General features: G+C 36.7%; 1 protein-coding gene across 5 annotated transcripts in view; it reads right to left on the bottom strand.

The window, feature by feature from the left end:
• The window catches only part of RSPO2 (R-spondin 2), a 112175-nt gene that overhangs the window by 45308 nt on the left and 43981 nt on the right, over positions 1-22886 (bottom strand). For 3 of the 5 annotated variants that reach the window (XM_083823329.1, XM_083823325.1, XM_083823327.1), the window contains exons 3-5: positions 13245-13433; positions 2404-2547; positions 833-1021 (exon numbers count right to left, since the gene is read on the bottom strand). In XM_083823329.1, coding sequence (XP_083679455.1) covers positions 833-1021; positions 2404-2547; positions 13245-13433 — 522 coding nt within the window. Of the gene's footprint in view, positions 1-133; positions 159-194; positions 745-832; positions 1022-2403; positions 2548-13244; positions 13434-22886 lie in introns of those variants that run through there. The other 2 variants (XM_083823328.1, XM_083823326.1) reach the window with 2 other exon arrangements.

Below are 22886 nucleotides of genomic sequence, written 5' to 3'. Positions count from 1 at the left end.
ATTCCAAAAGAAATGGCATCTTTATCACCTGCTGATCACTCGCCTCTCCTCCAAATTCTGGAAACTGTAAATGTTCAGTCTTCACAAGTGAAAGATTAAGCATTTTAACTAAAAAGATAAAAACACCTCTCACCAGTGACATGTCTCCAAGCTGGGATCTACAAAATGCAAAAATTTGAAACTTAATTTCCCTTTTCAAAATTGCTTAACTATTTAAGTCTTAGAACACTATAATAAAGGAATATGATTCTTTCTTTTATCTGCTCATGGTAATTGCCATAAAGCATAATTTCTATCATTATTCTGTTTGTTTCAAATATAGCATAGTTTGGCCCTGATCAGAACAAGATATTCAGAACAGGTAACATTTCAGCTAATAGTTCCAGCTAACAATGCCATGTGTAATTTTCTTCGTTTAGTTTAAATACCCGTAACACCAGCACTGTGTGTCACCTGCAGAGAGATTTAGAATCATGATCTTTTTTCACAATGTGCAGAGCAATTAGTTATTTCACAATCACTATAGTTTTTACGCTGCAGCTCAAACTACAACCTGTTCCAGTTCTTTGATGAGCCACCTCTTTGAAAGAACAGACCAGGAAGAACACAGTTTCACAGTCCATTGAGAGACTGATCATTCCCATTCCAAGCCTTTCCCTCATGTCTTGCTGCACAAATTAGGTCTGCAGTAGTACTGCTGCCATTCAGCCTCATCTGGCAGAGCAGACAGGGTTTCTGCTTCAGCTGGAATGAAACAGCTCTTTTTTCAAGTTAGAAATAGAATTTCAGTTAAGGAAAACTCAAAGATTTTTGTGGTGTGGTCTAGGCTTACCTCCTGGACAATGCCTCATAGCCATTTTACACCGTCTGGATTCTGCAATGGTTGGGCATGGTATTGTGTCTTTTGCTGGCTTCTTCACAATTTGTCTTGTTCTCGTTTCCAGGCCCCACTTAAATCCACATGTTTTATTGTTTCTGCTGCAAGTTCCCCACTCACTCCACTGACCCACTTCACAGCCTTCTGACAAAGCAAAAAAGAAAACACATTATCAATTCTTCTGGTTCTTTCTTTCTCTTGCTTAAAATTTTGCAATCAGCAAGCACCACTAGAATGGACCACTTAAAAGCTTTTCTGCTAACCAGCAAAAACTTGGATACAAAATATTTTACAGAATCTGAATCATTTCAGTCTACATCATTTCAGGCATAAAACAGTCAGACTATCAATTTGCTTGTACAAACAGCATGTCAGTCCCAAATACTCAGAAACACTCCTAAAATCATGAGATTGATTTACATTTTTCTCTTTTTATTTAATAAATCCTGTTCAGTTGTCAACTAGATTTCCAAAGCTCAGGAGTTCACATTTCTAGGTCCTCCCCACCACAAAATACAAGGACCATTCTTGAAAGGAGTCTGTACTGACAGTTGCCAGGCTTCAAGGTAAAACACCAAGCTCTGAGGCTCAAGCAGTTGCCAATGTTGCCTCAAAGTTATAAACCAAATTTCTACTAAAAACACTAATTTGCTAGTTTACATTTGAAAAAAAAAAAATAGGGAGAAAAAAAACGGTCTAAGTTGGTGACAGGATCTCAGTGCTACATATTTTACAGAGCCTGCAAAGGAATATTCGCCACGGTTTTGCAACAAGAGACAGTGAAAATGCAGAAGACCAACTTCAGCTTCTATTACTCTCTCTTCTAGTTCTTCTCATCTTTCCAATTAGTCCTGCACATGGATGTGACTACCTACACATCTTCCTGCTTACAGGACTTGTACACTTCATTTTTTATTTCCCCCTCCAACAGCAGATAGTGTTTGTTGTAGAATGCCCAGTGTGTATAGATGATGCCATACAGCAACTTAAATGAGCTGGTATATCAAACTCCTTCTATGCTTCCCTTTATTTGCTAAATGGAATTGTGGAGAGCTACAGAGGAATTAAAAATGACTTTGCAGCCCAGGTGCTACAGCAATTCAATCTGCCCTGCCGCTGGGTTCTGGACTTTGTGAAAGGCAAGAGGAGCAGGTAATTTTATGAGGGCAAGAATTCAGTGAGTAAGTTATTGACTTCAAATGCTAGTGCAAATACTGGCCTTCCTGAAATCTTGGAAATTCTGAGTTACAGATCTACATACATGGTGATTCATGGGACATAACTTTCTGATGCAGAAAAGAGATGCATTCCCAGTAATGTATTATTTCAAAATGTTCAAAATTATTTTCAAAATTATTATTATTATTATTATTGTTATGGAGAAAGAGATCCAGACACAACCCATTAGTGAATATTTCTTAATGGGAACTGCTAAGCATCAGCCTAAAAACTTTGTCATCAGCATTTGAACCTGGCCACCTGGTAAAAGAGTAGCTTCAGCAGCACTGCTGTGCTAGAAGACTCACCCACACATTCCATAAGCTCTTCCAAGGCAGCAAATCCAGGGGGGCATCCTCTGAAGCAGCGGCCTCTGTGTGAGTAGAAGCCAGTTTTGCATTTGGTGCAAAAGTCTCTGCTAAAGCAGGAGTCGCAGTTTTCTATTCTGCATCCTGAATCAAAAGGATCATAAGGAACAACAACACTGCTAAGTTAGGGTAAGACTCAAAATGAAAGGATTTATAAAGCAATAGAATAGCAAAACCACAAGTACTATAATGAGGAACAGTTATCCTGAAATCTACCCACTACATAAGAGAAATCAGTTAACTGTATGTACCACATTTTCCTCTACATCCTTTTGATCCTATTTTCTAATCAAAACTGTAGATAAAACTTCCAATTGACTGTGATTTTTTAGAAAAGTGATTTTTTTTGAAAAGTGATTTTTTTTGAAAAGTGATTTTTGAGTTGATTTAATCTTTCTGGAGGAAAAATATCAAATATAAACTAATCTTCTGTTTAAGTGATATTGAGGAAAGTAAGACAGGTTATTTTGGGAAGTATGCAAATACTCCACGTATTATGTTTGTTGTATTATTTATTCCTGCAAGCAGGATCCACATTTTTTACATGACTTGACCCAATAAATAGTTGAATGTTTTCATGTGTTATGTCTGATTTCCATATCTGCACATATGGATGTGCCACCATGCAAAAAAAAAAAAAAAAAAAAAGAAAAAAGTCAAGTTTTCTGGATACAATTGCTCTCTATCATTAATGAAGTCAATCCATAAATATATATACATATTAAATGTATTAAATGACTAAAAGATACACAGCTATAATACACAATAAAAAAAAAAATAACTACTGCCTTTTCAAACATTGAATTTCACTAAAAAAATAGGCCAAAAAAAGGGCATACCAATACACTTAATCTGAGTGATTGTGGGAAATTATTCATTGTAGCAATTAGGAAAACATGACACTTTTCAGATCAGATTTCTTATGCCATTGGACAAGAAATTAGGCAAAGTGCATGGAAAAGAGGAAAAAAAAAATATTTCAAGTGCTGGTATACCCTTGGTTAGAAAGAACTCAAAAATCAGTTTGAAGTTTTCCACTGCGAAAGGTAAGCATTTCAGGCTGTATGTAGACACAATCAGACAACATGTTTGCAAGGAAATCCAGTGTCCAGCATTTCTCAAAGGGCCTCCTACCAGCATATCAACAGCAAAAGTTTGGTTTCTTACCCACGGTCTTTTTTATAGGAAATTCCCAAGATTTACCATTTCCTTTTCATGAGGTTTGCACTAAAGAATAGGAGATCAATGCCCATACAATAATTCTGCAAAATCACTTCCCTAGATTAATGTATCTGCAAGGTAAAATACGGTGAGCTGCTCTGGTATACTGGGTGTACTGCAATAGTTAATTGCAAATCTGGTTTATTAAATTCAACATGTACTGCAAATATTTTATCAATTGCAATGCTTGAATCAAACATCCTGTGTGTTTAAATATTCAGAAAAAAAAAAAAAAAAAGCCTTTTGCCCACACACACAAGGCAGCTTGAAAAGACATCAAGGTTTTTCCAAACCATTTAGTCCAATGATGAGGTGAAGAACAGAACATTAAAAGATAAATTAGCATCATGTGACCCTCCCTCATATCTAAATGACGCAAGTAGGTTTTTTTTTGGAATAGTGTTTTAACTAGTGCTTTCAAATCATGTTGAGGAGTAATATGTATAAAGTCTACTCCGTTTGAATTCTCTTGAGTCGAAGAGAGATTAAATGGAAAACATTGCCTGTTGATAATATATAAACACGCTAATCAGGTGAAATCCTGTCTCACTTTCCACTGGGGGTACCCTCCATAAAACAACTGCTATTTAACAGCACATACATGAATACCCTATATTCAAGCATTAAACTAACGGATCAGTCTTCTATTAGTTCTTTGGTTGTACCTCAAACTCCCATCCTATTTATATCCTTTGCTTTGCCTTCTATGTCAATTTTATTTTGTATTGCAGTAGAGCCCATACCATGACAATTATATTTTGGACACATTAATAGGGGCTCCTGGGTTAAGGGTAGGCTGAGATTTCCAGCTAAGCAAATTTATTTTTTTCCTATAAAGATAAATTACTTCAAATATCAAATGCCTATTATTTAATCTGTATCAGATGAAGTTTAGGGAAAATATACTAAAAAATATATTAGAAATACTTTAAGATTTCTGACACTAAAACTTTAATTCACCAGAGTGATCCAGCATGGTGCTTGGGGTTACTGGGTACTACTTGTAATGTTTCAAATCATGAAGGATGCTCGTGTAGCTCTGAGCCTTGAAGGAGTTTTTTTGGTACAGATTCAATAAACTAAACTAAAGAGATAAAGAAAAGTGGTATTCCAAAAGTTAGAAACGTTAACTTTCTATGAGCCTATTTTTAATCACAGTCACAGGAGTGGTTATAAAACTAAGAATGTTTTTTTAAGTTGGTTATTTTTGGTGCCTAGCTTAATCTTATTACATTGTTTAAATGCTTTGGGGGCAAATTTACTTTACTTATTTTTTAAATCAATGTGATGTTGATAAATAATTTTAACTGTGTCTGAGCCAAGTAAATCAAAATAAGTTAATTCTTAAAATTCTTTTGTTTTTAAAGCTGAATATATCAACATGGACAGAGAAAGAAAGCATACTTATTTTTAGTTGAACATTTAAAGAATACTGATTCTTCATTATCAATATTAAGATACATTGGTATGCAACTAAATACAACTGTATTAAACTTAGTATTCGTTTTTGTTTACTAGTATTATCTACATATATGTTATTAAATGTAAGTCTTAACAGAACTCTATTCCAAATTTCTTTTTTTTTTTTGTATTCTATCATTTCAATAATAAATTGGATAATAAATGTGTAATCTGGTATGAAACCTAAAGAGCTGTTTGACATCATATACAATAGTTAAAAAAAATAACATTTTACAAAATGGCTTTATCCTTTAAACAAAATAACATAATAAGAAAACAAGGAAATATTTTTTTATGGTTAAACTGAATTGCTTTCTTCTGATTGCCATAGCTGTCAACTGTTCTAATTTTTTGATCTTAGCATCTTATATCTAACTCTGGAAAAGGGAAGCAAAATCTTTACTATTTTTCTAAATCACTTTAAATTAACTAGTCAGTTTACTGACAATTATAATAAACTGGAACAAAAGAGAAATTCTTTTTTTCATTTGGAGAAGACATCAAAAGCATTTTTATGAATTCACCTTGCTAGCTGTAAATCTAATTACCTTTTTCACCCGTTTAGTGATTTCATTTTCCGTACTGTTCCAGTAGCTAAACGATGTTGCTATTGTATTATTTTCATTTCACTTAAAATACTATCTAGATGTTTACAACACCTCAAAAAAAAAAAAAAAAGGAAATAAAGGTACAAACTTAAAAAAAAAAATACCTTGAGCATTATTAAGATTTTAGACACCAGTGGTTCTGTAAAAGAAAGAAACAGAGAAGTTGCAAGGAGAAGCCTAGAAGTGGAAGTTTTAGAGGCTTAGAGGCTTTGGAGGAAAGATAAGGCTAGTGTTGAGGAGAGAATGAGCTGATGAATTCCAGCTTGCAGAAGAAACCTTAAGAGCAATTACACACCTCTGTCAGGCCAACCATACTTGCAGGGCAACAAGAAGCTAGGACACCTAATGTTCAGAACCTGAGAATGAAGTAGTAAGAGGTGCTTTGGTGCTGCTGTTCCCATTCACCTAGCAGCAAGAGACCTATATGTTATAGTCCCTACCACTTCCTTCCATTGTACTCAATTTGCAGTGGGTCTGCTTCCTACCAGACCTCAAGTCCCTTTTATTCCTGCTTGGCATTGTGCCTCCTTATATCCCACTGGACCTACTACCCACTACTACTATATTGCCAGCACCTCTCAGACTCATAGCACTCTTGCTGCATCTCTTCTAGCACAACCTATTTTCTTTCTAGTGTTTCTATCTTGGCACTCAGGGGAGGTTTAGGTTAGAAATAAGGAGACATTTCTTCTCAGAAAGAGCAGTCAGGCATTGGAACGGGTTGCCCAGGGAGGTGGTGGAGTCACTGTCCCTGGGGGTATTCAAGGAAAGGTTGGACGTGGTGCTTAGGGACATGGTTTAGTGGGTGACATTGGTGGTAGGGTGATGGTTGGGCCAGATGATCTTGGAGGTCTTTTCCAATCTTAACAATTATATGATTCTAGCTTCCATTCTTTCACTTGACATGTATAAAACACTATTTATTTATTTATTTATTTGGTACAGTTTCAATAAACTAAACTAAAGAGATAAAGAAAAGTGGCATTCCAAAATTTAGAAATGCTAACTTCCTATGAGTCTGTTTTCAATCCTAGTCACAGGAGTGGACATAAAACTATGAAAGTCATCCCCATGTGGAAGTGAGATATCTTCCTCTGGTACCATCCTTACCTATCTAGAATTCAAAAAGCACTCAGGGACCCCCAGAGAAATCTGGTGGTATGTCTGATTAGCACAGCCTATTTCTAAACAGAGGCCATTTTTAAATATGTTACACCATACTTCCCACCAGAGCTGTATGTAAATGTTAAAAGCTCAACATTCTGACCTTACTGAAATCCATGGCAAAGGTCCTAATTGCTTCAGCAAGGGCAGTTTTCAACTAATAACCTTCTTACACCAACGGATAGATCGCAGCCCACTATAACTACCTTAATGGGCAAAAACGATATTAAACCCCCTGAAGAGAGACAATATTTCATGATAAATATGTATTTATAAAGTAAAAAATGAGAACTAAAGAAGAGCAGTACTCCAACAGTCAGAAATGCTAACTTTCTACAAAGTCTATGTTCAGTCACAAACTGTCACAGGAGTGGTTATAAAATCACAGCACCATGACTTCACCCCTCAGGGGAAAGGGTGGAAAAGAAGTCACTGCTTTGTTTGGTGAAGCTACACTGGGCTGAAATTAGACTGGAGTGCTCTGCTGAAGTATCTTCAGCGTTTTGGCAAAACAAAATTAGACAAAAATGTATCCCTTCAATAGAGCTCTGAAATTTTGTGGGTTTTTTTTTTTTTTTTCATACAAGATACATACCTTCTCCAATAGAAAGTCTATTGATACTGTGCAATCTCTTAATTTAACCAGAGAGAAGAGTAAGGACTTGAGTGAGTGACATTTCAGTGCAGCACAAAGGCATATCACAGTATGTTAAAGTGCCTCCATGCTTTAGAACAGCTATAGAATATGCTCAGAAAAGAATTATAATTCCATGAGCTACAGCTGACCAGGACCTCAATGACCAGGAAACCTGCAGAACTGAAGGACCAAATTTTTTGGTTCTCCAGAGTAGAAAAAGAAAGAGGATCACATCTCCCTCAAAAGAGCCATTGGCAAAAAAGAATCCAAACACAGAAATTTAAAACATTTTAGATGTTGCTTACTGAAACAGAGTAGGAAAAAATTAGTTATGAGCTTAGGAGCCAATGCCCCTTTTTACTTAATTTTCAGTGAGCTTTAGCACCCCATGGCACGTCAGAAACAATTTTCTCCTAAACCGTTTCTACATACACACCAGATTTTTATTATTACTATTTCTATTTTTTAAGTAATAGCTATGAACCATGTTTCAGTCAAGATCAGGGCAACCAATCAGGACTAAAAGAATTGCATTTAGCTGGCCAGCAATAAAATATTTGGTTTTAGACTTTATAGTCTCATTTATTTTGATCCAAATATTCATCCTGAATATCACACAAAACAAATGCAATTGAGGTGGATGAAGCTTTCAATATTTATAGAAAACTACATAAAATGGTACATTAAAGAACTCTGGAGGGAAAAAGCCTGGATTACACATCATGCCCAAATCAGAGATACATTTTAAGCAGATGAAACACAGTGATATTAAAAGATTTTCCTGAGCATTTTTGACTTCCTGACAGTCCTGATAAGCCACTTATATTAATTCTTCTTTTAAAATAAGCATATAAGAATTTACAAAGAATTGACAGACTCATATTTTAGAGAAGGAATCAAAAGCCCAGGAGTTCAAAATATAAATTCAGATACTGAATTAAATTTAGACCTAGGTACATATGCTTGCTATGATTTATAATAATAATAATAATAATAATAATAATAATAATAATAATAATAATAAATTAAATTAAAAAATGGTACATGCTCCTGTCAATAGCTTCATTTTATACTGTAGTTACAGAAAGCATAACATTACCAAAATAAGTACTATCCTTCCTTTGTAAATCTACCACCTGCTTTAAGATGATGCAGAATAAGCTGAATCATAGGAAAAATATAATGCCTTTGGAGATCAAGCTGAAGAATACAATGCTGCAAGTCCCACTCTCATTTTTCCGCTTCTCAGTAAACAGCATTGGTGCTGAAGTCTTAACTTCATGCTGCCATCCTGACATTGAATCACAGAGGCATACAATGGTTTGGGTTGGAAGGGACATTAAAGCTCATCTAGTTCCAACCCCCTGCCATGGGCAGGGACACCTCCCACCAGACCAGGTTGCCCAAAGCCCCATCCAACCTGGCCTTGAGCACTTCCAGGGATGGGCTTCCTGGGCACAGCTTCTCTGGGCAACCTGTGGCAGTGCCTCATCCATTGACCAGCACCAACTTTTACACTAATCACCTGCAGAATTCCCTGAACTAGGAAACATTTCAAAAACCCAGACATTTCATAATTCACCTGGAAGAGAGAAGATAAAGGCACATGAGGGACAAAGACTGGTAGTACTACTAAGAAGACTGGTAGTACTACTAAGAGGAGGAGACACATGGTCAGAGCTGAAGTAAGCTATGCTGTGAGCAGCTCCTGTGGGGGATGGAGTTGAATGACCAATGGAAAAAAGAGACCAAAACATCAACTGGCTTTCAGGAAGGTCACTGAGGAGACAGTAAAGAGAGGGGGAAAATCATAAGAAAAAGAACTTCAAACTACATGGAAGCTATTTAAACTCCCAAACAAAAGTGGCTTTAGTAGCTGCAGGAGTTGTTTTGTTTTATTATTATTTATTATTATACAACTAAAGATTTTTAAGCTACAATTTCGGCCAGGGCTGAACATGAATTCTAGAGAATGTTACACAGCCACTTGACAGTAGCAGTTCCTAAAGTTTACCACAGGTCCATGATTTCAATGAGATCGATGTTACTTATAAAATACTATAATGAGGATTTTTTTTTAATTCACTTCATACACACATAAAAATACATTTCTATTATGTTCTATTATTGATTTGTTATTAGTTGAAATCTTTTAAACAAATGCCAAACCATAGTGTTTTCTATTCGTATTTTACAAATTTACAATTGCCTTTTTAAGTCTATTCACTACAGATTTAAGAAAACTTAATTCAAAACACTATTAAGATTTTTTGTCGGCAGCTGAATGGAAGGAAGGTCTTCTGTCAAAATATAAAAATTGGCCAAAAATCAAAAAACTAAGAATATGACCAAATCCTTACCAAGAAGCATTACCAAGAAGGAGGAAAAGAGAGTAGAAGAGAGGAAATAGAGGGAAAAATAAGATATCTATAACATAATTATAGTTAAAACTTAATATCTGGCCATACGATTTGACTTTCAAAATCCCAAATTAAGATTATTTTAAATACTATTTTTTCTTTATAAGAGAAAGTCATGAAAATTGTTACTAAAAAGGCAGAATAAAATGATTTTATTTAAAGCAAATTGTGCTCTCCTTGTTTTGAACCCTTGACAGACTGGTATGAATTGTACTGACTACAATCATCTCAGAGCTTCATATACTCTGCAGTACTACACAAGGAATAGTTAAGCTATCATATGTCAATGATGTCTTACAATTTTGTAACAAAGTTTGAAAAAAAATATTATCTTTCTTTATATTTCATATGTTTAATAAATAACTGATTTGTTTAAAAACTTCTCTTTATTTCACTTAAGGCACATGGAAGAGGTAATAACAAATTTAGCAATGTCTGACCCTCCCATGAGAAAGAGGGTGGACATAAACAAATGGAGTAGCCAAACAAATCTGAAGAGAGGTATAATTTCTAAGTTGTAAGTGTGTCTTCCCTAAAAAAGATTACAATGGATACTGACTAGGTTGAAACGTTCAAGATAGGCTCAATACCTAAATCAGACCAACGTTAAACCAACACTGATGTGACAGATTTCATTCTATTCTTTAATTCAGCTTTGTGTTTTCTTCTTCTTCCTTGGAATATTTTTTATTCTTGTTGGAAGATTATAATTCAAAGTTATTAATTATTAAAATTTCTTGGAAAATTAACAAACTGTAGCTCTTCTCTTAGGCATTCTTTTACAGAAAAGACGCAACACTTTCCAATTTGGTGTCCAAATATACTGCATTCTTATACTTCAGTGTTCAAGATGAAAATCAACTCCAGCAGGAAACACTACATCGATTTCTAGGGACAAGTAGTTTAAAAATTACATTATTCACTGTTACTAGAAAAACAGTCTAGAACCATTTAGCAAATTCAAGAGACATACTGCATACATGTAGAAAAGAAAATTAGCCTTGAAATTCAAAATTTCCGTAATTTTTGGAGCTGTTGCACTTGGCTGTAGTATTTATTGTGTTACATTTGGCACTAACTATGCTTGGCTTTTAAAATCATGTCAACATTTTCCATAAAAAATGTTCTATAGCTTCTCTAACAAAAATGGGCAAGTGTTCCAGTAATAAAATGTTAAACAGCTTTTGTGCCTGTAAAGACATTAATAGGGCAGAAATCATTTCAGCTTATGTAATTCAAGCCCTGTAACTCCCAGACGGATTTTAACATTGCCAGAATTTTTATTATTTTTAGCTGAGATAATACTATCTGAGCAATAGTCTGTAACTAGCTGTACCTAAAAGTATCTAGCATTGAGTAGGAAGAAACCTATTCTACTTTTTAAGAATTTTTATTTTAAGTCAGTTTGAATCCACAAAATGTCTGTGTTGCCACAACGCAGTGTGTGCGCCATGCGAGATCACCAAACCAAGAGCAAAAATGTAGGTATGATTTATAAATACACCAGATGGCGACTACACCAAAACAAAAATATACAGGTCAAAAATCATTGGAGGAGAACCAAAACTGGTCTGTAAATGCAACTGCAAAATCATTCTCAGAGGGGGAGACTGTCAAAGGCATGAGGGTGAGTTAAATATGCAGCACTCAACACATGCTAGTATGGATTGGACACAACCTCACATTTGTGTTTTCAAAACCAATCCTGTAATTCAGGGAAAAAAAGGCCACTTTCTGTAAGTGGTAAAAATGTATAAAAGTTGTATTGAATTCACAATCCACCTTCTGCAAATATATATATATATATTTTTTAAAGAAAGCAAGGAACAAATACCAGTAAAGACCGTAATTTTTCCTATCTAACAAACACAGTATAAGCTAACATAACTAAATTAATCTATTTCCCAAAACTGTAAAATATTCAAAGACATTTTTTACATAGGCAAGTTTTTACAGCCCAGTTTTGAAAGGATGAAGGTGGACAAGTTGCTGAATTCACAACTGTGTTATGAAAATGAAGGCCAAAATCCTAAATTGCTTTACAGAAGGGATATATAAACTATATACTAGTCTCATTTAATTTTTCATCAAAAACTAGCCACCTGGTACAGATTAGGCGGCACTCAGCAATGTTACCTAACACAAAGCGAAGAATACCATATCCACCAAGCCCGCGCAGGGAACTTGGAGAAACAGCCGGGATGTCATTACGTGGGCTGGAACGTGGCCAAAGCACTGAAGTTAATGCTCTTATTCTATCCAAAAGTGCCACAGAATGACCTCATATGGCTGTCAAGATTATGTGTGATCTGAAAGACAGCACCCACTTTCTCACAACACAGTGCATCCCAGTGACATGCCGCAGGACTGAGGGGGAGAGTGCCATACATTTAACGAACATTTGATTATTTCAGGAAGCAGAGAAAAGCTGTTTTTCACTTCAGGTTCTTAGGTTTGGTGACCTAATTCTGGTTTGACTATTACACATGAAAAAAAAATGAATTAGAGGTAGTAGCAATGATTAATAATCCATATGGGTAATTGTCCACATATGAGCATATGGAAAAATCGATACGAATAGGCACAACTGCCAGATAGTGGTGAAATAATGTGTAGATATACCAGAGCACTCATTGGTTTTAACAGTTGTGCTGCTAGGCACAAACATGCAAACAAGGAATCTTGTTGCACATTAGCAGGTTGTAAATTTCCAAATAAAATGCAGTACTAAAAGTGAAAGGTTGTTTGTTTGTTTTTAATAGTACATCTGTTTTATTAAAATAGCAACACTTACATATTAAAACATGTCTGGTGTGAGGTGTCTGGTCATCTGAAATTTGTGTGGGAACAAATAGCATGAAGAGAAGCCCACCCATATCTCGGTGCATAAACTAGGCTAGTTCCTACATGAGCCATTATTAAATTAATGCTTACTCTTCTTTATTTTCCTATAACAGGAATTATTTTTTGTTAAAACCAAGAATATCTGCTTAAATCATCATTCTTTCATAAATTTCTCTTTAACTAAATAAAAACAACACAACAAAAACTAGGTTAATACATAAACAATTTAATTTACTGAATGTTACAGATCTTGGCATGAGCCAGGACATTCTTTAGAAAGAAGTTTTATGATGATCTTGAGACATCTGTAAAAACATCATTACGTTCCACAACATATAATTTTAAAAACGAGTGTGAATTATGGCCTTCCTATAAAAAATGAATGTAAACTTTCAAAACAAACAGACAACAACAACAACAACTCACTTGAACATCTGTTCATATCAGGCGTTCGGAGCCCATAGTACCCCGATGGGCAGGAATGCAAGCATTCACCGTATTGTCTCATTCCTTCTCTTCGTAGGAAGAAGAATAACTTATGTTGGCATCTTATGCACCCATTATCCTTTGAACAAGATAAACAGCCTTTGCAAATTGGATTTGGTCCATAGCTAGCTGCAAAATAAGAAAATAAATTACACTTTAAGATCATCTGGAAATTATTTTGGCTGGATTTCCTCTTTCCTGTAAAGTGTTATCTACTGCATGATTACAAGTAGTTTTAAAAGAAAGGTTTTAGAAGTACACTCATTGCCACACATCTGCACTGGCAAGTGAATAAAAAGAAACCTAATCTCTGTATTTTACACTAGTATGCAGGGCAATTTAATGAACTTACACACTTTTTAAATAAAGCTACAAGCAAGTGGAGACCCAGCTATACAAAATTCACAATTACAACATAAATAAAATCCATATGCTGAATTCGAGTTTGAAGCTGAGCATATAAGCACAATCTATCAGCAAAATATAAGAATATCAGCACCCTGATCTATGCACCTGGAATGATATTTCCATTGAAATACAGCACCTACACCATTGCAATTTCTTACTCCTGAATAGAGAGCAACGTTAAGTTGCAAACTTAAGCAGCAAACCCTCTGCAGAATAGGTACAACACTAGTAATGCACACCCCATATCTTTTGAGGGTATTAGTGCAGCTATCTACAAGTTTTTAGACAAAATGGGTCAAAAAAAAAATGCACAGACATTATGGAAGAAAGGCATTTAGATACAATTATCATTTTATGTCAACAGCTACTATCTCTTCATCTAAATGGTTTGCTTGTTTGTTTTTATGACTTGAGTGATACTGCAACACAAACCCTAGCAGCATCTTTAGTACACTGCCTTTCTCCAGAGTCACAGAACACACCCCTGCCCCCATGTGCACTCAACTCCTTCTCAGGCGCTGAGTCAGCACAGCAGGTTAGCAGAGGGACGATGGCTCAAGATGTTCCTGAAACCAGAATAACTTAATGGGACTTTTTAAATATTAAATTGGCCACAGGACCTCACAGAAATTCGCCAGTTTGAACCTAGTTTATGGTGAAAGGAGAGAGAGAGAGAAAGAGAGAGAGAGAGAGAGATTATGCAACAGAAGGAAAGCATCTTTGACGCATCAACATCTTTTTAATAGAGGCCACTCTGACAGCAGCTGGCCAAAAGCAGAAGGACTATGTTTAATTGCTATATTTTAAAGTATTTAAAAGTATCCACACCCTAACACAGTACTCCAGTAATTTTATTTTATATAGATGTATAAAAATTGTTGTTCAATGGCTGACTTCACCAGCAGAGCTTGGAAAAGAAGAAAAGAAAAAGCCCACCACCCTCTGGAACCAGTAGCTGATAAGCTTTACTCTCACCTTCGCACATCTGCACACCACATTCTCACTCCCTCGCTGCTCTGTGCCCCCCACATGCCTCTCCAAGTTCAGTGTGACAGCAGTAAGCTCCTATCTTGTACAAAACAGTCCTGGTGGGTGGCAGGCAGGACAAGGAACCAAGCAATCTGGCACGAAACGTCTCAGCCAGTGGGACACTTTCTGAGTGTTGGAGTCCTCTGGCACCAGGTTCATGTGCTAAGATTCTCCTGATGGGAATAGCACCCTTATCCTCTATGGTATACATACTGCTACTCCTCAGCTATCTTAAGCCCTTTGCAATGACACATCCTACAAGACCAACTGCCTTAAATCCCTGAACCATTGCACACATCCTGTTGTCCACAAGCCCTCTGATTTAACTTTTCCTATGGTTCATCTCGCAAATACTCTCATTCTTCAAAGACGTACAAGAAGGGAAAAAAACAGATGAGCTAGGCCTGAAAGCATCCCTCATCTCACTGTCAGCAGGGATTGCCTTTCTGTAACCACATCAAATAATATGTGACCATGTACTCCAAAGCAATTGTTGCTTAACACGTGGTGGGCAATCCCGTAGACCTCTGGGTCCCTTTTTAGTCTCCTTGCATCTGACTCTCAGCAAAACTGTACCTCAACTTGCTCAAGGTTCCTCACAGAAGCCTGTACTTTAACAAAGGAATTGAAAACAACAAAGCAAAAGTAAAGCTGCAAGATGCTTCAATTTATTCACCACTCAGAGAAGTTTTTGGAGTTGGAAACACTAGAAGTCAGGATCTCATATCCAGCATGTTGTTTCTACCGCAAGTCAAGGATATGTTTTTCCTCTCTGTCCCTCTTGAGCAGCTGCACAATATTGTCATCAAATAAGCCAGCTCCCCCACTTCACTCCAGGTTTCAGCCTTGCCCGTCTGCCTTGTGCAACTGTCACTCCAGCCCTATGCTCTCTTTTGGAGTAAGCTAACTCCTTTCACAACATAAGCCATGCATACCTCTGGTGAGTCTGCTTCAGGGAATCCACCAAATAGGCAGCATGATGACTGCAGAGCTCTGCCACACAGTCCTCATACCCTTTTCTACCAGTCTTGGGCAGGAGTCTCCCCCATACACCAGGGGTACAATTGTCATTAGGGATGCCGCTTAGACTCACTCCACCCAATATGTAACAGATGTCAGAAACAAACAAACAAACAAACAAAAAAAAACTATCCAAGCACAAAGTATAATCCTTGCATTATTTCAGATGCTGAACAGAGAAGCATATATATGACTATGACTTAACACAAACATCCAGGGCCAAGAAGAAACACAAAGCCAAGTGTTAAACAGCATGGATATAGCTAAAGGCTACTATTCTCAAGAGTGTGGCTTGGGGAGCACGGATTACAGTCTGGAGCAGATACATCTGTAGTGTCCATGCTGGTCTTATCCCCTTCCCTCACTGACCCCAACAAAATTCAGACTTCTTGGCTACAAAATGTGTGTCTCTATTTGACTCTACTGTCCACCCTTCCTGTATCTACGACTGTCCACGTTATTCTTTTTTTTTTTTTTTTTTTTGCTATTCCTGGTAAGATGCTTTTGGTGTTCACCCTTTGTTCTGCAGACAAATTTAATTATGCTGACTTACTTGGGCTTCAGAGGTAGCTCTGTTCAGGCATATTCTCACATGAAATGGAGCTAATAGCATAAAAATGATCCTCCATTACTTTGTGTTACCATTTGTTTAGGAGATGAAGGGTAAATCTTTCACAATTTCAGGTCAACAACACAGGATATATGATAGGATTCAGTAACAGTTATTTTGTAAGTTGTGTATAATTATCCCCAAATTTTAACTCGTGTAAGTTCCCCAAACTGTCACATCTAGACCTTTACCTTAACAAATTCGTAATTTCTCTGCCTGTAGTTTTTTCTTCTGATACAAATGTTATGAGGTTCAGTATTAAAACTTGTAAACTGCTCTGCAATCCTCATGTGGGAGTTGTTATAGATGAGGCACATGTATTACTACTTAAATGTCTGATTATTAGACACATTGATTTTGGATAACAGGGAGATCAAGATGGTCACATAGTGATGACTTTTCCTCTTGCTCTCCTTGTTTCCAAGTTATAATAAAAAAAAACTAAAAATGCATCAGATAATTTTCTCTTTTCTTTACCACACTAGGCAAAAAAATAAATAAATAAAAAAAATCAATGAAGAGTTATACAATGATAAGGGGAGAAAATATAGGGAGAGAACATGATTTGTATGCTATAATAAAGAGAGTAGACTTTATGACAGAATCTGAAAACTTCTGACTGTGCTGTTTAGGCAACAAACTGAACAATTTCAAAGTATTTTGCATACAGTAAGTTATTGTAAAGTGTATGTCACAGAAACAGCTTTCTTCCACTTTGTTGTTGCTTATATTCTTGCAGAGCTTCATGGCAAGCATACTGACTTCTTCTGCAACCTTTTTGTCAGTTCAACTTGTCCCATAGCAGGAAAAATCATGACATGCTCTACTGCTAAATTACTTGGATACTGAACACATGCTTTAACAAATCAAATGCTCCAGCAATGTTTTCAGCATCACATAAGCATGCCATCTTGAAGATATCAACCTAACTATACTCACAGGCTATAATGAAATTCTACAAACCCCTCAACCCCTCAGAAAGTTTTCCCTTTACATCTTGCTTTAACACAACAAATACAACATATTCTTCTTGTACATAGCTTTTTCAGTTCTCATATAATTGCTCCTTGAATGAGGAAGTGAATGCCTCTGTGTTCAGCAGGAACATCTATACACTTCCTTTTGAATTTCTTCGTAACTTTTTTTTTCCCCTTCTGTATTAGACTGCAAGAAAAAAATAACAAGCTTACAAAACATGGTCAATCACATTCCAAGTTACCAGTTGCATCATATGCAATGTAAAACATCATTCTACTCTCTCAGTTCTCACATCTCGATTTCAACTCTGCCTGGAACACCCTCTTTGACTCTGTGTGCCAGGCAGGCAGATTTTCTCCATCCAAATCCCTCATGAAAACTCACTCCTTCCACAAGGCCCACAAATGTTAACCAGTGTCAGAACGCTGCTGTCGTCACATCATAAAACCAAAAATGCACACATGCTCTAACTTAGCACCATCCTCTGGGTCTCAAAGCACATGATTGCTCTGGCTGTCTGTTAACTTTGTGAGCTCCTTGCAGCAGGAGCAACGTTTTGTACAGCCACACAGGTATGTATCTGGGTGTGAACACTGCACATAAACACAAACACACACCTTTATATAGATAGTGTGTTTTCTATTCCTTCTGCTTGCTGCTTCTACAGCTACATTCTAGGGTATCTCTGTATTTAAACAAAAAGCATTTACAGACTTGATTCCCTGTGTTGCTTTTTTATTTTAAATCTGGGATTAAATATGCCATTAGAAAAGGTTACTTGAGAACACAGACTAATACCCAAACACTGAATGAAACACTTCTGAACTCTAAGGGTGTTCAAAGTTTCATGGTTTGGATCCATATCAAGTAAAATCAAATGTCAGCTAATTACTTTAACTCTTGTCTGGATCAAATGTATTAAAACCACTTCAGCGATATGGCTTAAAGTGAATTGTTATGACTATTTGAAATCACAAGAGAACCAGCAGTACAAAATGAATCTAGTCTGTTCCCCACAATAATGCAAGTTGCTCTGTGAGCAAGAGAACTAACAGCATTTGATTTCCTATGAATTTTAATGTCTTGCAGCCCACACCACAATAACTGCTACTAATTTGTGCCTTTCTTGTATACCCACTTGCTAGTTGTCACAAATCACTTCAAAACCTAGTGTTCCACTTCACCCCAAGAACATGGTATTTCACGCACCTGTAAAAACCAAGTTGAAATGGGCAAATGGATCCAAAACCAATCAAAGAAAGAGGAGGACCTGGCAGAGTAAACAAGCACTAGAAAACACCATTACCTTAGCATCATTTCTTTAAAGGGTCAGAATAACATGCTCACTGTGGTCCTAAAATCACTCACTGCCTGTTCATTGTGTCACTACTTACCTGTTTGGTTTTGGTCTTTTGAATTCTCTAAAGCCAGAAACTGGGGTTATTAGTACAACAACCAGATTAATGACACTCGCCCTGACTGGGATTGCAGCTACATGAACATTGATAATTGGAGTTTAGCTCAAATCTAGCAGAAATGCCTCTGAGACACTTACTTATCACTGCAAACATGAGCTGTGCACATGGAACTTGGAGGAGTGAAGCAACTAAAACACCATTACAAGCTGCATTTAGAGCAGAAAGAGTAGATTTCAGAATTCAGAATTCAATTAATGCTATAAAGATAGCATATATCATAACATACATATATCTCCAGTGCAAGAGAATAAATTAGAATACACTCATGCTTGGCATATGACTTCAGAATGGAACAATGATTACAGCCATATAGATGCACCGATATTATATACTATATCAACATACTGACCCTATAAGACTGCAAAGTCATTGTAGCTAAAAACTATCTAATAGGTTATTAACTTACTGTTTAATAATTTTCTTGGCTGGCCAAGAAAACTGCATATTTTTCATTAGAGTTGTGCAAAAAAAAAAAAAGTAAATTTTGGATAGAAAACTTCAGTAACAAAAAAAAAGAAAAGAAAAAATGACTAGTCTGACTCTAGTCATTGTCTTAATTTAAGAGAATTATGATATTCAAGGTCAAAGGGAATTTTTGTGATCAATTAGTCCACTGCCCTGTACAAAGAAGCCACAGAACTTGTGCTTTACTAAAATATATCATTTAAGAAACCACTCAGACTTGATTTTTAAATTTTCAGTGGCAAGGAAACCACCACAACCTTTGTTAAGATATCATAGGGGCTAATCACTCTCACTGTTGAAAACCTGCAATGGAATTTTGAACTTCAAATAGCAACCACTGGACCTTTTTATATCTTTGTCTGCCAGATGGTTAACAGTTTTTCAATGTTTTTTCCCCAATGCAGACACTCTGATCAGGTCAACTCTTAGCCTTCTCATGGGTAAGATAAACAGAGAAAGATTCCAGAATGTCTCACCGCAAGGCAAAGTATCCAGTTCTTTGATCAATCCCTTACCATTTTATCAACAGACTTATGGACACCAAAAAAGAACTCAGCAATGGAAAAGTGATTGTACCAGTGCCAAATACAGAAGCGATACAGCTTCTCTACTGTTCCTAGATATTACTCGCTTGAAACATTCACGTATTATGTAACTTCTTTTGACCACAAAAATACTGCCTCCCAAGTACCACACTGCTCTGCATAGGAAGCAGCCATTTTGTTCCCCAGTGCATTTTGCAGTTACATAGCAGATCACCCAGTGTTAATCATTTTCAGGTCACCGATCCTTAAACCCCTGGAATCACTCTCTTCCAAGTTGTCCACAGCCCAGAGTGTTTCCCAGGATGCCACTCTTCCTCTGAAGACAAACTGTAGGGTGGCATTTCACTTCAATAAATATGGTGCAAATCTCATTAAATTTATGCTCACAGTATCATGGAATGGTTTGGTTGGAAGAGAGCTTAAAGATACCATGGGCAGGGACACCTCCCACTAGACCAGGTTGCTCAATCCCCCAACCAACCTGCCCTTAAACTCTTCCAAGGAAGGAGTATCCGCAGCTTCTCTGGGCAACCTGTGCCAGTGCCTCATAGTAAAGAATTTCTTCCTTACATCTAATCTAAATCTTTAATTTAGACCATTCCCCCATGTTCTATCACTACACCCCCTGACAAAGAGTCCCTCCCCAGCTTTCCTGCAGTCCCCTTTGGATACTGGCAGGCCCCTATAAGGTCTCCTTGCAGCATTCTCTTCTCCAGGCTGAACAACCCCTATTTTCTCAGACTGTCTTAGCAGGAGAGGTGTTCCAGCCCTCTGATATGTCTTCATGGCCCTCCTCTGGACCTGCTCTGGTGCTGGGGCTGCAGAGCTGAATGCAGCACTCCAACTGAGGTCTCTCAAGGGTGGAATAAAAAAGGGGGGAATCATTTCCCTCAACCTGTCGCCCATCCTTATTTTGATGTGGCCCAGGATACAGTTGGCTTTCTGGGCTGCAAGCACATATTGCAATTGCTCATAAGTGGGCAATTTTATCTGTATGGCATGATGAAACCATTTCTTCACTTCCTTTAGAGGTTTTAATTATATTTCAATATCATAATTTTACATTTAAGCCACTAACATTTGTAATCTTTCATTCCTTTGTTAGTGATATAATGTTCTCTGATTATTCTTGCCTCAGAAGCTTTGTCTTTATACTACCTATATTTCAAAGACAGTGCATTTTTATTCCACTTCTAGATCAAAATATTTCACTTTTGTTACATGGCTATCCAGCCGAATACTTCCAGAGATTTCTGTACTGTTTTCCCCACCACTGTAGTAGGGATAATCACTGTAAAGACCCATAAGATACCATTCCTGTCAAGCACCCAGGCAGGTCTTAAGAAATAACCTACACATTTAGATATTCTGCAATACTTAGAAACCATAGACACTATCAACACCGGATACTTGCTACCAAATTCAGAAGCCTACTTAACAATAAAATGACGACATGTATGATTGTTTCAGGATGCCTTGGTTGCTCATATAGTTTGAGAACATTACTGATGCTCTTTCTTAGCTTAACCAATCACAGAAATGTGTTAGCCATCTTACGTCATTCAACCATCTAGATCTTTTACAGACATCTCTTACAATTTACTTTCTGGATATCTGCCATCATGTTGGAAACATTTAACTCCCCTATTCCTCTTCTGCTATTTATGGCCTATCAATCCTCACCTTCATCTGTAGTGCCTTCAACTCTATTGAATGGTGCTTCATGGTTCTATTTCTGATATGAATCCTCCTCCACAATTTCTTTCTGTTTAGTTCCTAGGGGGACAATTCCTTTCTCCCTGAAAATGGAATAGCATTGTTTCCTAAGCCTGGTTGCTCAGAGTTATTCCATCTCCCCAGCATTCCCCAGTGACTATACTTGTCCTTCCAGTCTAAAAATCCAGAGCTGTCAAAATTTACATTTTATGTACAGGAAGTCATTACTGGCTACAGGACGGAAAAAATAAAATAAAAAAACAATCCACAGAACTATGGAACATCTGTTGCAGGTCACAAACGTCACTATCACCTGTCATCCTAAATATTTAGTATCGAAATAGATACAGAGAGGAAAGTTTCCCATTCCCTGTTCAAACGCCCTTGGAAACATTAGCTTTTATTGCTGTTTGCTATTCACAGGTTCACCAGTTTTATCCTAGGTCATCCTGTTGTCACTGACAGAGTAATGCAACACTAATACTTGAAACACTGGGGACAAAAAAAGGCTCAAGCATCACAGCCAGAGTGCACACAGAAACAAAACAAAGTAAAATAAAATGAAATATACTAAAAAGAAAAACAAACAAAAAAATCCTCCCTGTATGTTCATGTACAAGGGCAGTGACACAGCCAGCCTAGGAGAGGGGAAAAAAAGCCTCACCAACCAACTGGTTCACAAGTCCACAAATGCCACTTTTACAGGTCATTTATCTTGAAGCCTTGCCACCCAAAATACCTGTGTTTGTGTTCGAAAGTCATACATGATTCACTTTCATGTATGTGTTGCCAATCCCATTTCTGAGTTTTAATTTATAGGCCAGTACACTTCAGTTATAGTAAGATGCATTATATCAACTAACAGACCAGCCATTTAATTTAATTCATTCAAGTTGTTGATTTGTAAAGTGGCAGCTTCAGTATTATCACACTGAGTGGCTGCTTCAGTTACTATCACATAAGAACCCCTCTAAAATGACTTCTGTTTCATTTGCTTATGAGCTGTTAGAATTATGTTGGGTTTTCTTCTTTTTTCTTTCTTTCTTTTTTTTTTTTTAAACAGAACCCTGAACAGCAATAACAAAATATGGCCAATAGATGCCCATCTCTGTACTGTTTGCACAGCTGTGAGCAGTTTTCCTTTACTCCAATCTCAAAATTTCCTATCTTATCTGGCATCTTCAGTCTCTGTAAAAGTACCCATAACATAAGCTTTAAATAAACTTCCATCAAGTAGTTTTATGATTTGGGATACTTTATAAACCCCGGATAATTTGATTAAATGCTGGAAGCTTCATGTATATTAGCCTCAGAAATCCTAAACATAAAGCCC

Source organism: Anser anser (genome assembly GCF_964211835.1).
Source record: "Anser anser genome assembly, chromosome: 2".
In the NCBI taxonomy this organism is placed as follows: domain Eukaryota; kingdom Metazoa; phylum Chordata; class Aves; order Anseriformes; family Anatidae; genus Anser; species Anser anser.
The sequence above is the reverse complement of the archived record's forward strand: the minus strand, read 5'-3'. Positions and strand labels throughout refer to the sequence as shown.